The 13,419-nt window shown below is 47.0% G+C and overlaps 1 protein-coding gene and 1 long non-coding RNA gene across 10 annotated transcripts in view; one reads left to right on the top strand and one right to left on the bottom strand.

Moving 5' to 3' along the window:
* DEPDC5 (DEP domain containing 5, GATOR1 subcomplex subunit) overlaps positions 1–13,419 on the bottom strand; it is a 401,482-nt gene that overhangs the window by 96,098 nt on the left and 291,965 nt on the right. For all 9 annotated transcript variants that reach the window (XM_069215090.1, XM_069215095.1, XM_069215097.1 and 6 more), the window contains one exon: positions 860–968. In XM_069215090.1, coding sequence (XP_069071191.1) covers positions 860–968 — 109 coding nt within the window. The remainder of the gene's footprint in view (positions 1–859; positions 969–13,419) is intronic.
* LOC138266366 (uncharacterized) overlaps positions 1–13,419 on the top strand; it is a 73,635-nt gene that overhangs the window by 8,426 nt on the left and 51,790 nt on the right. The window lies entirely within an intron of this gene.

Here is a 13,419-nt window from a genome sequence, read left to right as displayed (position 1 = left end):
TTCAGTGAAAACATTTTCACAAAATACTATTTCTGAAAATCAATATTGCTATAACTGTTTAATCACAATGTTCAAGATCAACAGCAATTATCGTTTGGTGGAAGCCAATTCGAAAAATACCTTTCCTCATAATTGCCTTTTCCATGTTGTTGAAGCTGTAACTGCCATTTTCTTGAAATTGGGCCCTCTTGTTATTTTTTTGTAATGATTGCTTAGATCCTTTTTCCCTCCACCTCCTATACTTCCGATTTCCTACCACTAAATGACGTTTCACTTTTTTAAACTGATTTTCTGGGGGTTCTTAGCTCAGTCCGAATCCACTTTCCACTGCTTTGTTTTCCATCCCACATTGAAGTCCACCTTCCTTGTAATCCTCCGCCCTCTCTTTTCATAGGGCTATAGGGGTGCACATGCTCCTTCTCCTTCACCCATTTTTAAAAATAATTTAATTAGCTCCCCCAAGCTTCTCCTTATGTCTATTTGTTATGCTGGTCACCCTCGGTACATCATCACTGCCCCTCATAACTATTCTCTTACCCTTACCTCTGGCCCAATAACTCATTTTTCTACTTTAATATTAGAACTGTTTTTACTTGACAGTATTTTTAATGGTTGCCCAAATTATTTTCTTTTTGTAAATTCATTTTCAACCAAAATGTATAACTAACTCTTTGATTTTTCACTACATAGGTTTTAAATTATTTGTAGTTTTGTACTTTCAGTAATTGGCTTCTATTATTTTGCTTGTGAATCTGCAGACTTTAATACTAGTATATTTTGTTGTTAAACAAAGCAAGGATGTCTTTCATGTTAATTCCTCCCCGGCGAACCCTCCAAAAAACATCCCAACAGGACTTACCCCGATCTGGCTCCTTCTCCCCAACAATCTTGTAGAAATAGAATCCATAGATGAAAGTGCGAAGGGCTTCACCAGATGCATGGACAATCAAGCCCTCTTCCAGCATTTTCTGTAAAATATAAATACAGTGAGTAGAAGGAAAATACGAGTGGGTGATGGAATAAAAGACAAAGAGGCCAGGGAAGGAAGCAATAGATGGTCCTCTAAAAATGGAAAGACTAACCACAAACACAGGGGTCAGAGAACAGCCAAATAAGAGACAGGCAGAGGCGATGAAAGAGACAAAATGGAAGTGCTGCAAGACCATAATAGTGAGAGACAAATACACCAAGAGATGTAGGCACAGACAGATAATGAACACAAGACACAAATGACCTAGTGAGCAGAAGAAAGACAGATATAAGTGTGCACACCAAGAAAGGTGTGTGTCTGGCTCTGCTACAGATTTCCTTGTTATGAGCTCTGCCTCCCAAGCATTCAACCCTCAATACAATCCAGTTTTGCAAAGAAACACTCTTGTGTGTCTGAAAATTTATAAGACCAAGCTCCATGGGATATCTCTGATCTAATTTTTGCGAATCTATATGTATTCCTTAAGGGGAATGCAGGCTTTTTGTGAAATAGTTTTGTGTGTTAAGTGAATACATCCCAGTAATATTAACATAAAATTATGAGAGCACTGCTTTTTTATACATGAGATATTGCACTGTAGAGAGCAAGTAAAATTAATTTTAATCAAGGTAGTTTGAGGGATTACTATAAACTAATTCGGGATTACTATAAACTAATATTTCAGATGTTCACTTTCTTTTGATCTCTTGCCCTTTTGGGAACGATTCATACTTGATTACCCCAACTTGTTCTAGCTCTACTAAAGAGTCAACTAATTTAGATAACGAGTCTCAAAGGATTGCCTTTCTATGTAAGACAACAGACAGGAATAAATTGTCTTATGGTATAACTGCAGAGTAAAACTTGGGCTTAACTCCTGGCTTCTCCGTTTGACTACATTCCATAATCTTGAGAAAGGAATATTACTTACCTGCAATCCTACTTATCCCTCCAGGATAAGCTTCCTTACAGTCATATGCACTGAACTGTCTCTCTCTCTCTAACACACAAACTTTTAACACCCTGTATAAGGCAATACTCATCTCTATACTCATAATATTAAATGCATAAAAAAATAAATCACTAGAAATAACCCAGCAAAAAGGCAACTTTTTTCCACAAACCTTTTTTTAAAAGAACACTGTAATGTAAGACACTTTAATGTAAGAGTGAAGTCTGAAAGGCAAGGAAACCTTATGCTGCTCTTTTAAGGAATAGCATGAAGGCGGCATTGCATCATGGCTCCTAGGTGCCAGTTGGGCCAGTTCTCTTTTATACCAATATTCATTGCTTTGTCCTTTTGATGGAGATGAGGGAGGGTAGCTTATGCTTGTAATGAAGATTCTCCTGGAGGAGGATTAGGATTACAACTAAGTAACTATTATATATCTGCAACAACATCTTCAATATTTTATATAAGACTGAATAGAATAGCAAACCCATCCCCAAGGTGGAGAAAAGGGCAAAGAGAAAGAACCAGCGCTACAATAACCAAATTAATTTAGCAGTGATGCTTGAAACACGAGGGCACCTGCTCTGAACTCGGTCAAAACAATAATTTCTATCAAAAGTATGTACAGACCATTAGGTTGCCATATTATGTATGTCAGCAATAGAAATGTTCAATGATAATGCTGCAATGTCAGCTCTACCTCACAGTGAAGGAGCTCAGGCCTACTAGGCAGAAGGCCTTTGAAGTTTCGCAGATGGGATACTCTGTCAAAATGTGAAGGATATCCTGTCTGCGGTAACAGAAGTGCCATAAGTGATAATGCACTTGTAATACAGTGGATGGGCCATCTGTCACGTTTGTGAAGGAGTATCCCGTTGGCCAAACTGTAAATAAGGACCAAAGTTTTGTTTGCATTGTGGTACCATAGAAAAATACAGGAAACATTCTATCTAGAGCGCAACTGTCTAGAAGAACGAGTTACTTACCTTCGGTAACGACTTTTCTGGTGGATACATTAGCTACCTGTGGATTCCTCACCTGATGAATACTCCCATGGCGCCAGCATTCGATGGAAATCTTCTTACTAGTCTCTGCACGTCGACGAGGACGTCACTCTAGCCCACGCGACGCCGTCTGACGTCATACAGGCAATAAAAGGTCCTCGCCGACGTGCCGATGACAGTACCAACATTTTTTACGTGCATGAGAATAATAATAACCCAATGTAATGAAAGAGCAAAGCAACATCTCTTAATATTGTAAATCACACAACATTGCAATAAAATAGCTGTAGATTTAATATAACCTTCTTTTTTTTTTTTTTTTTTTTTAAACAAATAAATATATTTATACATACGAATCATGTATATACCCAATATATATATAGATTTATATATAAATATACACATATATACAAATATCATATATGCAAAATGTATTGCAACTTTGAAGACCAAAAGGAGCACACTCAAGGATTGCTTGGAGAGACCAAAAAGGCAACGGGGAGGCGGGTGGGACCGTGAGGAATCCACAGGTAGCTAATGTATCCACCAGAAAAGTCGTTACCGAAGGTAAGTAACTCGTTCTTCTGATGGATACAACTACCTGTGGATTCCTCACCTGATGAATAGAGTCCCAAAGCAGTACCACGCCCGGCGGTGGGTGCCTAAATGGTCAAACCAAGAAATCCTGCAGCACTGACCGTGCAAAATGACCGTCCCTTCTGACCTCAGAGTCCAAACAGTAATGTTTCACAAAAGTGTGAAGGGACGACCAAGTTGCGGCCTTGCAGATGTCGACCACAGGAACACCCCTGGCCAAGGCCGAAGAGGCCGACTTAGCTCTGGTGGAGTGAGCTCTAATGCCCTCAGGCGGATCCTTCTTTGCCAAAGAGTAACAGATTTTAATGCAAAGAACAACCCACCTGGAGAGTGTTCTCTTGTGGACTGCCTTTCCTCTCCTCTTGCCCACGTATCCGACAAACAGTTGATCCTCCAGCCTGATATCCTTCATTCTGTCGATATAGAAGCTCAACGCCCTTTTTGGGTCCAGGCGATGTAGTCTTTCTTCCTCCTTTGAAGGATGAGGCGGAGGATAAAACGTGGACAAAGTGATTGTCTGAGCCAAATGGAAGGGTGAAACAACCTTCGGAAGGAAAGCAGCCTTGGTCCTCAACACCACCTTATCCCCATAAAACGTTATATAAGGGGGTTTAACCGATAAGGCCTGCAACTCACTCACTCTCCTTGCAGATGTTATAGCTACCAGGAATACTGTTTTAATAACCAAATACCTTAAGGGGCAAGAATGCATAGGCTCAAAAGGGGACCCCATAAGGAAAGTCAGGACCAAGGACAAATCCCATTGAGGCATAACAAATGATTTTGGAGGATATTGATTCAGAAGACCTTTCAAGAATCTGAGAACAATAGGGGATTTAAATAACGATGGTTGGTCTGGAAGACAAATGAAGGCTGACAAGGCCGACAAATAACCCTTAATGGTAGCCACTGCACAACCTTTCTGCGCTAGAGACAGTGCAAAAGACAAAACATGTGACAGATGAGCATGTAAGGGATCAATCTGTCTCTCTCCACACCACATAACAAATTTAGACCACCTATTAGCGTAGATAGATTTAGTGGAGTGTCGCCTGGCCGCTAAGATAACATCCACTACATGAGGCGGGAGAGAGAAGGAACTCAGGTTGCCCCGTTCAATCTCCAAGCATGTAGGTGCAGACTCTGGAGGTTGGGGTGTAAAACCTGCCCCTGCGACTGCGAGAGGAGGTCTGCCCTGAGAGGGAGACGGAGCGGAGGGCACATTGAGAGTTGGAGAAGGTCGGAGTACCATACCCTCCTTGGCCAATCCGGAGCTATTAAGATGACTTGGGCCCGGTCTTGGCGAATTTTTCTCAACACTCGAGGAATCAAGGGTATGGGGGGAAACGCGTAAAGCAACTGGTCGCACCAGGTTATCTGAAACGCGTCCCCCAACGCTCCCTGCATCGGATACTGGAGGCTGCAGAATAACGGGCAATGCGCGTTCTCCCGAGTGGCAAACAGATCTATCCGAGGAAACCCCCACATCTGGAAGAATAAACAGACTTGATCTGGATGGAGACGCCACTCGTGGTCTGCCGAGAATTGGCGACTGAGACTGTCCGCACGTACATTCAAGACCCCGGCCAGATGATTTGCCACCAAGCAAATCTGATGGTCCTTTGCCCAGGACCATAGCCGAAGAGCTTCTCTGCAGAGAAGGTACGACCCTACTCCTCCCTGTTTGTTTATGTACCACATCGTGGTAGTATTGTCCGTCAGGACCTGTACCGACTGACCACGAAGGGATGGGAGGAAGGCCTTGAGAGCCAGACGTACAGCCCGTAACTCCAACAGATTGATATGAAACACCTGTTCCTCTGGAGACCAAAGCCCTTTGATCTCCAGATCCCCCAGATGAGCTCCCCATCCTAGGGTGGAAGCATCCGTTATGACCGTGGCCACTGGTGGCGACTGCGCGAACGGCTTTCCCTGTGAAAGATTGTTGCCCGCAATCCACCACTTCAATTCCACAGCAGCATCTCTGGAGATCTTGACAGTACCTTCTAAATCTCCCTTGTGTTGAGACCACTGCCTTCGGAGGCACCACTGAAGAGCCCTCATGTGCCAGCGAGCATGCGTGACCAACAGAATGCAGGAGGCGAACAGACCGAGCAGACGAAGGACCTTGAGGACTGGAACTACCGCTCCATTTCGAAACATTGGAACCAATTCCTGAATATCTTGAATCCGCTGAGGCGGAGGAAAGGCTCGACTCAATGTTGTATCCAGTACTGCCCCTATGAACAGGAGGCGCTGAGAGGGCTCCAGGTGAGATTCGGGCACGTTCACCGAAAAGCCCAGGTCGAACAACAACTGGGTTGTTGACTGCAGATGATGCGACACAAGCTCCGGGGACTTGGCTTTGATCAACCAGTCGTCCAAGTAAGGGAATACTGCTATCCCCTTCCTTCTGAGCTCCGCCGCAACCACTGACATCACCTTTGTGAAGACTCGAGGTGCTGAAGTAAGACCAAACGGGAGGACCGCAAACTGATAGTGCTGCGACCCTACCACAAACCGGAGATACTTCCTGTGCGACTTGAGTATCGGGATATGAAAGTAAGCATCCTGCAAGTCGACAGACACCATCCAATCTTCCTTGTTCAACGCCAAAAGCACCTGTGCTAGGGTCAGCATCTTGAACTTTTCCTGTTTGAGGAACCAATTCAAGATCCTCAGATCCAGGATTGGTCTCAACTGACCATCCTTTTTGGGAATCAGGAAGTATCTTGAGTAACAACCTCGACCCTTTTCCTGCTCTGGGACCAACTCTACCGCGCCCTTTGAAAGGAGGACTTGAACCTCCTGTTCTAGCAACAGGAGGTGTTCTTCTGAACAATAAGATGGGCGGGGCGGGATGAGGGGCGGGAACTCCCGAAAGGGAAGGGCGTAGCCTTTCCCCACAATGCCGAGAACCCAAGTGTCCGTGGTGATAGACTTCCACTTGTGGAGAAAATGCTGTAATCTTCCCCCTACAGGAGAGGAGTGAGTGGGAAACGGTGGAAGCCTAAGGCTGCTTCCCCTGCTGCACCCCTCCAGAGGACGAGGAAGAGGCAGAGTGCTGTTGAGAGGCTCCTCTGGTACGGGCCCCACCCCTCCCCCTCCCTCTAAATGACCTATAGGGGAGGGAAGAGGCGGGTTGCTGGAACCTCCCCCGAAAGGAAGAGGAAGAAGAGCCACGCCCAAATCCCCGAAACCTCCTGAAAAATCTAGAAGAGGCAGAGGAAGAAGGAGCTTGCAGTCCTAACGATTTGGCTGTGGCTCTGCTCTCCTTAAATCGTTCCAAGGCCGAATCTGCCTTGGCTCCAAACAGTCTGTCCCCATCAAACGGGAGGTCCAGCAGGGTCGACTGCACATCCGCCGAAAACCCTGAGTTTCGGAGCCAGGCCTGTCTTCTTGCCACCACAGCCGTGCCCATCGCCCTGGCCACCGAGTCGGTCGTGTCCAGCCCAGACTGGATAATCTGGGTCGCGGCAGCCTGGGCGTCCGAGACCACATCCAAGAGACCCTGGGGAAGCTCCGTAAATGAAGACGAAATATCATCCATCAGAGCATGGATGTACCTCCCCAGAATGCACGTTGCGTTGGTGGCCTTCAACGCCAAACTGCCTGACGAAAATATTTTCTTGGACTGCGCATCCAGTTTCTTGGAGTCTCTGTCTCCAGGCACCGTCGGGAAGGAACCAGGCGCTGACTTTGAGGAACAGGAGGCTTGCACCACCAAGCTCTCCGGCGTAGGGTGTCTAGAGAGAAAGCCAGGGTCAGATGGTGCAGCTCGATACCTCCTGGCCACAGCCCTATGAACGGCCGAGGAAGACACCGGCTTCTTCCACACCTCCAACACCGGATCCAGCAAAGCCTCATTAAATGGCAAGAGAGGCTCAGCTGCAGCAGAGGCCGGATGCAATACCTCTGTCAGCAAATTCTGCTTCGCCTCTGCCACCGGCAAAGGCAGGTCCAAAAAGCTCGCTGCCTTCCTCACCACAGCATGAAAGGAAGCAGCCTCCTCCGTATATTCCCCTGGAGATGAAAGGTCCCACTCAGGGGAAGTGTCCAGCCCACTGGCTGTATCCAGACCATGTAGTCCGTCTCCAGAGTCCTCAATCTCTCCCTCCTCTAAGACTCGCTGGTACTCCTGCTCTTCTAAAAGACGGAGAGCACGCCTCCTCGAATGAAGTCTCTCCTCGATACGCGGAGTCGACATGACCTCCGCCGACGTCGAAGAACGGCGCCGATCTCCAGAAGCATCTGACGCCGCATCCGGCGCCACAGGCAGCTTCGGCGCCGAGGTAGGAGCCGGAGGACGAGGTCTTGGAGCCGATGGACCAACCGGAGTCACAGGGCAAAATCCTGACTTCGACGGAAGGGCAACCTCTGGGGCCGAAACATCCGAAGCCACCGGAGCGGCCACCGGCGCCGAGCCCACATTCCCAAAAGGGAGAAAGGGCATAAAGGGTGCCGGCCGAAGAGGCGCAGGATCACCCAACGAAAAGGCCAAGGGCCCCGAAGGACCAGCCGGAGCAGCTCCTGGAGCCATCTGCTGAAAGATGGTATACATCGCATTAAGAAACGCGGTACTATCGGCTCCAGGAGTGGGAAAAGCCGGATACTGGGGTGCCTGGATCGAGGGCGACCCCGACCTCGACGTCTGCGACGCCGGAGAAAACACAAGAGGCTGCACCACCTCAATCACTGACGCCTGACCAGGCGAAGTCGGTGACGCCGGAGAGGGCAACGGCGTCGATGGATGCGGCGTGACCGTGGGGCTGACCTCCCAAGTCCTCCGACGCCGAGCCGAAGGTGACCTCGAACGAGACTCCTTGCTGGAATGACGTCGTGAGTCTCTACGGCGCCGGGAGTCTCGATGACGCCGGTGAGACCTTGGCGAAGAAGACTTCTTATGATGTTTCTCCTTCTTCTTTGACTTTGCCATGAATAACTTGGCCTCACGCTCTTTGAGGGCCTTCGGATTCATGTGTTGACATGAATCGCAAGTCGAGACGTCGTGGTCGGAGCTCAAACACCATAGACAGTCGGAGTGAGGATCTGTAACTGACATCTTGCCCCCACACTCTCGACAGGGCTTGAAACCCGACTTCCTCTGAGACATTATTACCGCAGAGAAGACTACGCAGCAGACAATACACTGTAACCACGAAGGTAACAGTAGCTCCCTCGAAGATAACCGTTTCGAATGCACGGAAAAAAGGGAACTGTCATCGGCACGTCGGCGAGGACCTTTAATTGCCTGTATGACGTCAGACGGCGTCGCGTGGGCTAGAGTGACGTCCTCGTCGACGTGCAGAGACTAGTAAGAAGATTTCCGTCGAATGCTGGCGCCATGGGAGTATTCATCAGGTGAGGAATCCACAGGTAGTTGTATCCATCAGAAGTGGCCATTTCTGTACGAACAGGGCCATGGTTTACAAAACGTGAGTGAGCCTAACATCTTTAGTTTTGGTTAAATGTAAACACTCTCAGAGAATGTAAAGGCCTTTCCACTGGAGAAAAGGGATTCTGGATGAGAGTTGAAGGGAAATCAACTGATTGATCAGATACAATTTTAAGAAGGTAACTTGGATAGTTCTCATCGCAACCGTATCCTTGTAGATGTAGAAAAGCAAACTTTTCTTTGCTGCAAATTGCTTCAATGTCACTAAGCCTGTAGGAGGAAGTTATGGCAGCTAGAAGGCAGTCTTCAAGAAGATATATTGCAAAGCAGCCTTATGGATAGGCTCACGTAGAAAGGACCACGTTACATTTCCAAGCAGGAGAGGGTCTCTTGAGGGGAGGGTAAGCCTTCTTAATTCCATCTAGGAAGATTTTCACAACTGTGATTTTGAAGGAAAAAAAAAAGAGTTTTGTGAAAGAAAAAAAACAGCCAGGCCCTGGTTAAATCAAGACGGCATGGGCCATTTACCCTTGGTATCTGGTTACATTAATGTTTTTCTGGATTGTTTAAATGCAAAGCCTCTTTTTTGCAATTGAAAAAAATAGGTTCCAGTGGGTAGCTGAAACAGCTTTAGCAATACAAAACCTACAAACGGGGAAGGTGGCTTGGCCAAATGGCGTACGAATAGAACTTTATAAAAATATGGCAGCTATAATTGCAGAATATATGCTGGCAATGTTTCATACAGCCTGAGAGGAGAGGAGAGGAGTTTGTCTGAGGATTAAAGGACTACTACAATACTGGTTGTTACAAAGAAAGACAAACCACCGGCTGAGTGTGGATCTTACAGACCAACATCTTTGCTGACCGCAAAAGGCTACGGTGATGGCAAAGGCCCCGGCCACCAGGCTCTGGAGGGTCAACACATCAGTGATCCATCCATACCAATCAAGCTTTATTGCACACAGAAGCGCCTACCTGAACCTGTGGAGTCTCCAAATGGTGTTACACAGGACTGCCATGCCTCATGCCGAACAGGTGGCGCTTAAGGCCCTGGACCCTGTGTCCCGAACGTTTGCCCTGCAGAACAGTACAAGGCAAGAGTGTTCCCTGGCCCTTATGATATTTGTGCTAGCACTCGAACCCCTGGCGGCTTGGGTTCGCCAAGACAAACTCATACAAAGAGTGTGTAAGGATGGGGGTGGAAGGAGCGAATGTACCTATACTTCAATGACATCCTGCTCTATGCCAAGCAACAACCCTATCCAAAGACAGAATATTGCAAATCTTTGGAATTTTGGGGGATCACTCCAGGTATCGTATCAACTGGATTAAGTCCTTGATTGTCCCCATTATAGGTGCTCGACCCCAGGATTCCCACCAGATGTGTGGTGCAGCTGTAGTGCCGAGGTGAGGAATGGGAGCAACTCGCACATTGGACTCAACAAGCTCCAGAGAGGGGTCTGTGATGGTGAACTAGCAGTCTCCAATGAACTCCAATATTACTCGGCTGCTCAGTTACTGGTGGTTAAAGATTGGGTATTTGCAGAGAGAGATGAATCGGCATATCGGGTTGACAGCAAGGCCATGAGGAGTAAGGGCTAACCAGCCATTCTCTATGAGTGGAGGTGAGAAAGAGATCTGCTAAATCATACACATTCAGTGGTGAGAGTTTGGATGAGGTTTCTAAAAATCTTGGCTGGGGCGGTAAGTTGACTGACCAAACCGCACTCTTGAACAGCGAACTCCGGAAGGAGGTGGGTGGTTTGCAGGTCTTCTTGAGATGGGACCTGATTGGCATAGAACGACTGGGTGATGTATGGAGGGGACAATCACTGATGCCATTTAAGGACCTTCAGCAAGAATACGACATGGTGGTGACTGAGCACTGGTGAACAATTGCCCTAGGCAATGCCATTAGAGGATCACCTCCTCACAGACCCACTAACAGATAAAGCAGCAAGATTTAATCTTACACACATGAAAATAGAAAACAACTCCCCTGTCCCGATGTTGGAACTGAGGGAGGCCTGGGAGGGAGACATTGCGACATTAGAAGATGACGATGGGGCACAGGCTTTACAGAGCCCGAGGATAGTAGTGATACAAGCCCACTTTAGGCCAGTTCAGTTATGGATGCTGCACATATCGTACTACTCCAGAGTGCTACTCCACAAGATAGGGGGAGGGAAATCTGTACTGTGTTAACGAGGCTGTGGGCACCATTTACCACATTCTCTGGAAATGCCCAGTAACACAAATTTACTGGGCTGCGGTTGTACACAGAATGGATCAGGTACTTGACCTAGTGGTTCTCTTGGATACGAAATGGCTCCTATTGGCCAGAAAAGGAGGGACAACATAGACAAGGTACCAGAAGATTTGGCAAGTGATGGTGCTGGGGGTGGCCAATCGTGATATAGCATGCACTTGAGGTGCAATGGAAACCCCACCTCTAAGTTGAAGCCTGGGAATCTAACATGGATTGGTGCCAGCGGGCGGAACAAGTGATTTACCAAAGCAACGGCTGCCCTAGGAAATGGAAAAAGGTGTGAGGCGTGTGGCATACATACTGGGGATATTGAACACGAGGGAGTGGGGATGGGGATGGGGAGAATTTGACATTGCTGTATAATATCAACTGGGGATTGAGATTTCGGGTAGTCACACCAGCTCTGTTCTTATTAGCTGCTTATGTCACGTATTTGATGCTGCCTAATCTGATTACCATGTACACTGAACATTTGCTTTGACTACTGTATTCACTGTACGATGAGCGCAGTTTAACAAGTTACATTAAAAAAAAAGATTCCAGTGGATGAACGTCCTGCTTCCATTAAAATGATGATGCAAAGATACAGAAGATTTAAATGCCCATATTGCAAAAGTTCAGGAACTAAGATGTCAAACTGAATGAAGAAAGTTTGGGCTCCAGATTGTGGTCCCTATAGTTGAACAGGAGGTCAGGTCCGCAGGAAAATCTCTTGTGTGGTTGTTTTGATAGGTGTAGAAAAGTAGTGTACCACCATTATCGTGGCCACTCCACGGCTTTGAGGATTATCCTTGTCTTTCGCTAGCTTGATAATCACTGATGAAAGCAACAGGATCTGAAGAAGTGCACGGACAAACGTTTTTAAACAACTGATCAAAAGAGCATTGACCAGTGTGCCTGGATGAGAATACCTGGATGCATAACTTGGGCATTTTGTGTTGTCTGTGTTTGTGAACAGGTCTACATCTGGAAATACCCATTTGCTGTGCAGTACATTTTTGTTTAATAACCATTTGTGATTCTTGTGAATTGCTTTGTTTACTGAATCCTCTTCTGCATTTTGGATACCAAGTAGATGGACTGCTTGGATATGTAGATTCTTCAGCAAATCAGCAATTTGCAAATTGTCTGAGCTTCTGAAGAGAGAGCTCTGGATGGCGTGCCTACCTTCTTGTTGATGCAGTATATCGTTTTTGTATTGTCTGTTTGAACAAGCAGTGATGTTATTTCGAAGCTCAGTAAAAAGGATGTGAGGGTTAGATGTATTATTCTCAAGTCCAGCAGCTTGGTGTGGTAAGCCCTTTTTCTTTGATGACATTCTATGAGCATAAAGCCCACCAGTTTTCACTCCTCAACCTAACAGGGAAGCATCCTTAACAGCGGACTGGAATGGAGTCTAGATGAAAATGAACACCTTTACACACCACCACTCACACCGCCATGGTGGTCGGAATCGCTGGGCCCGAGATGAGCATCTCTGACCCAGTGATCCAGTGAAGACCGCCGGCAGTATTAGGTGCCATGAAAACCCTGGCGGAAAGGCTACCGGTGACAGGGAATTTCTTCCTCCAGGTACAGCGCCCCCCCTCCCGCATACATGCACACCCATCCATACTTGCATTCACCTGAGCACACATACACGCATTCAGGAACGCATGCACACACCCATCCAAACACACATACTCACACCCATCCAAACATGCATACTCACACGCAAACACCCATTCACCACAACACTCATAATTACATATACATACACTTATATGCATGCACGCACTCACTTCTACATTCAGACATGCATACAACCACGCATACACACATTCATGCACACACGCAGACAACACACACAACACCCTCCACCCTCCCATCCCCCTCTCCTGTCGGACAATCAACTTACCTGGTCCGGGGAGGAGGTCGTCCGTGAGGGAACGGGAACAGGCGCTTTCACCACTGGCAGCACCCCGCCATCAGGACACCGCCAGGCCGTATTATTGCACATAATACAGCGGGCGGTGTCAGGAAAACTATTGCCAGCGTTGTTAAGTTCTTCCTTCAGCAAAAACGATTCCCCTTTTCCTTGTACCCACGTTGGCTGCAGCGGCATCCTCACTCCTGATGGCTCTTGCGGAGGCTGTTCTTAGAACTAGCTTCTTCAGGTTTAACTGCCGCTCAAGAAGTTGGCTGCAGATCTTTGTGAGGTCAGTGCTCTAGTGTTTCTACCTTAGTCTC

Source organism: Pleurodeles waltl, chromosome 11, assembly GCF_031143425.1.
Source record: "Pleurodeles waltl isolate 20211129_DDA chromosome 11, aPleWal1.hap1.20221129, whole genome shotgun sequence".
Classification (NCBI taxonomy): domain Eukaryota; kingdom Metazoa; phylum Chordata; class Amphibia; order Caudata; family Salamandridae; genus Pleurodeles; species Pleurodeles waltl.
This window is presented reverse-complemented; position numbering and strand designations above follow the sequence as displayed.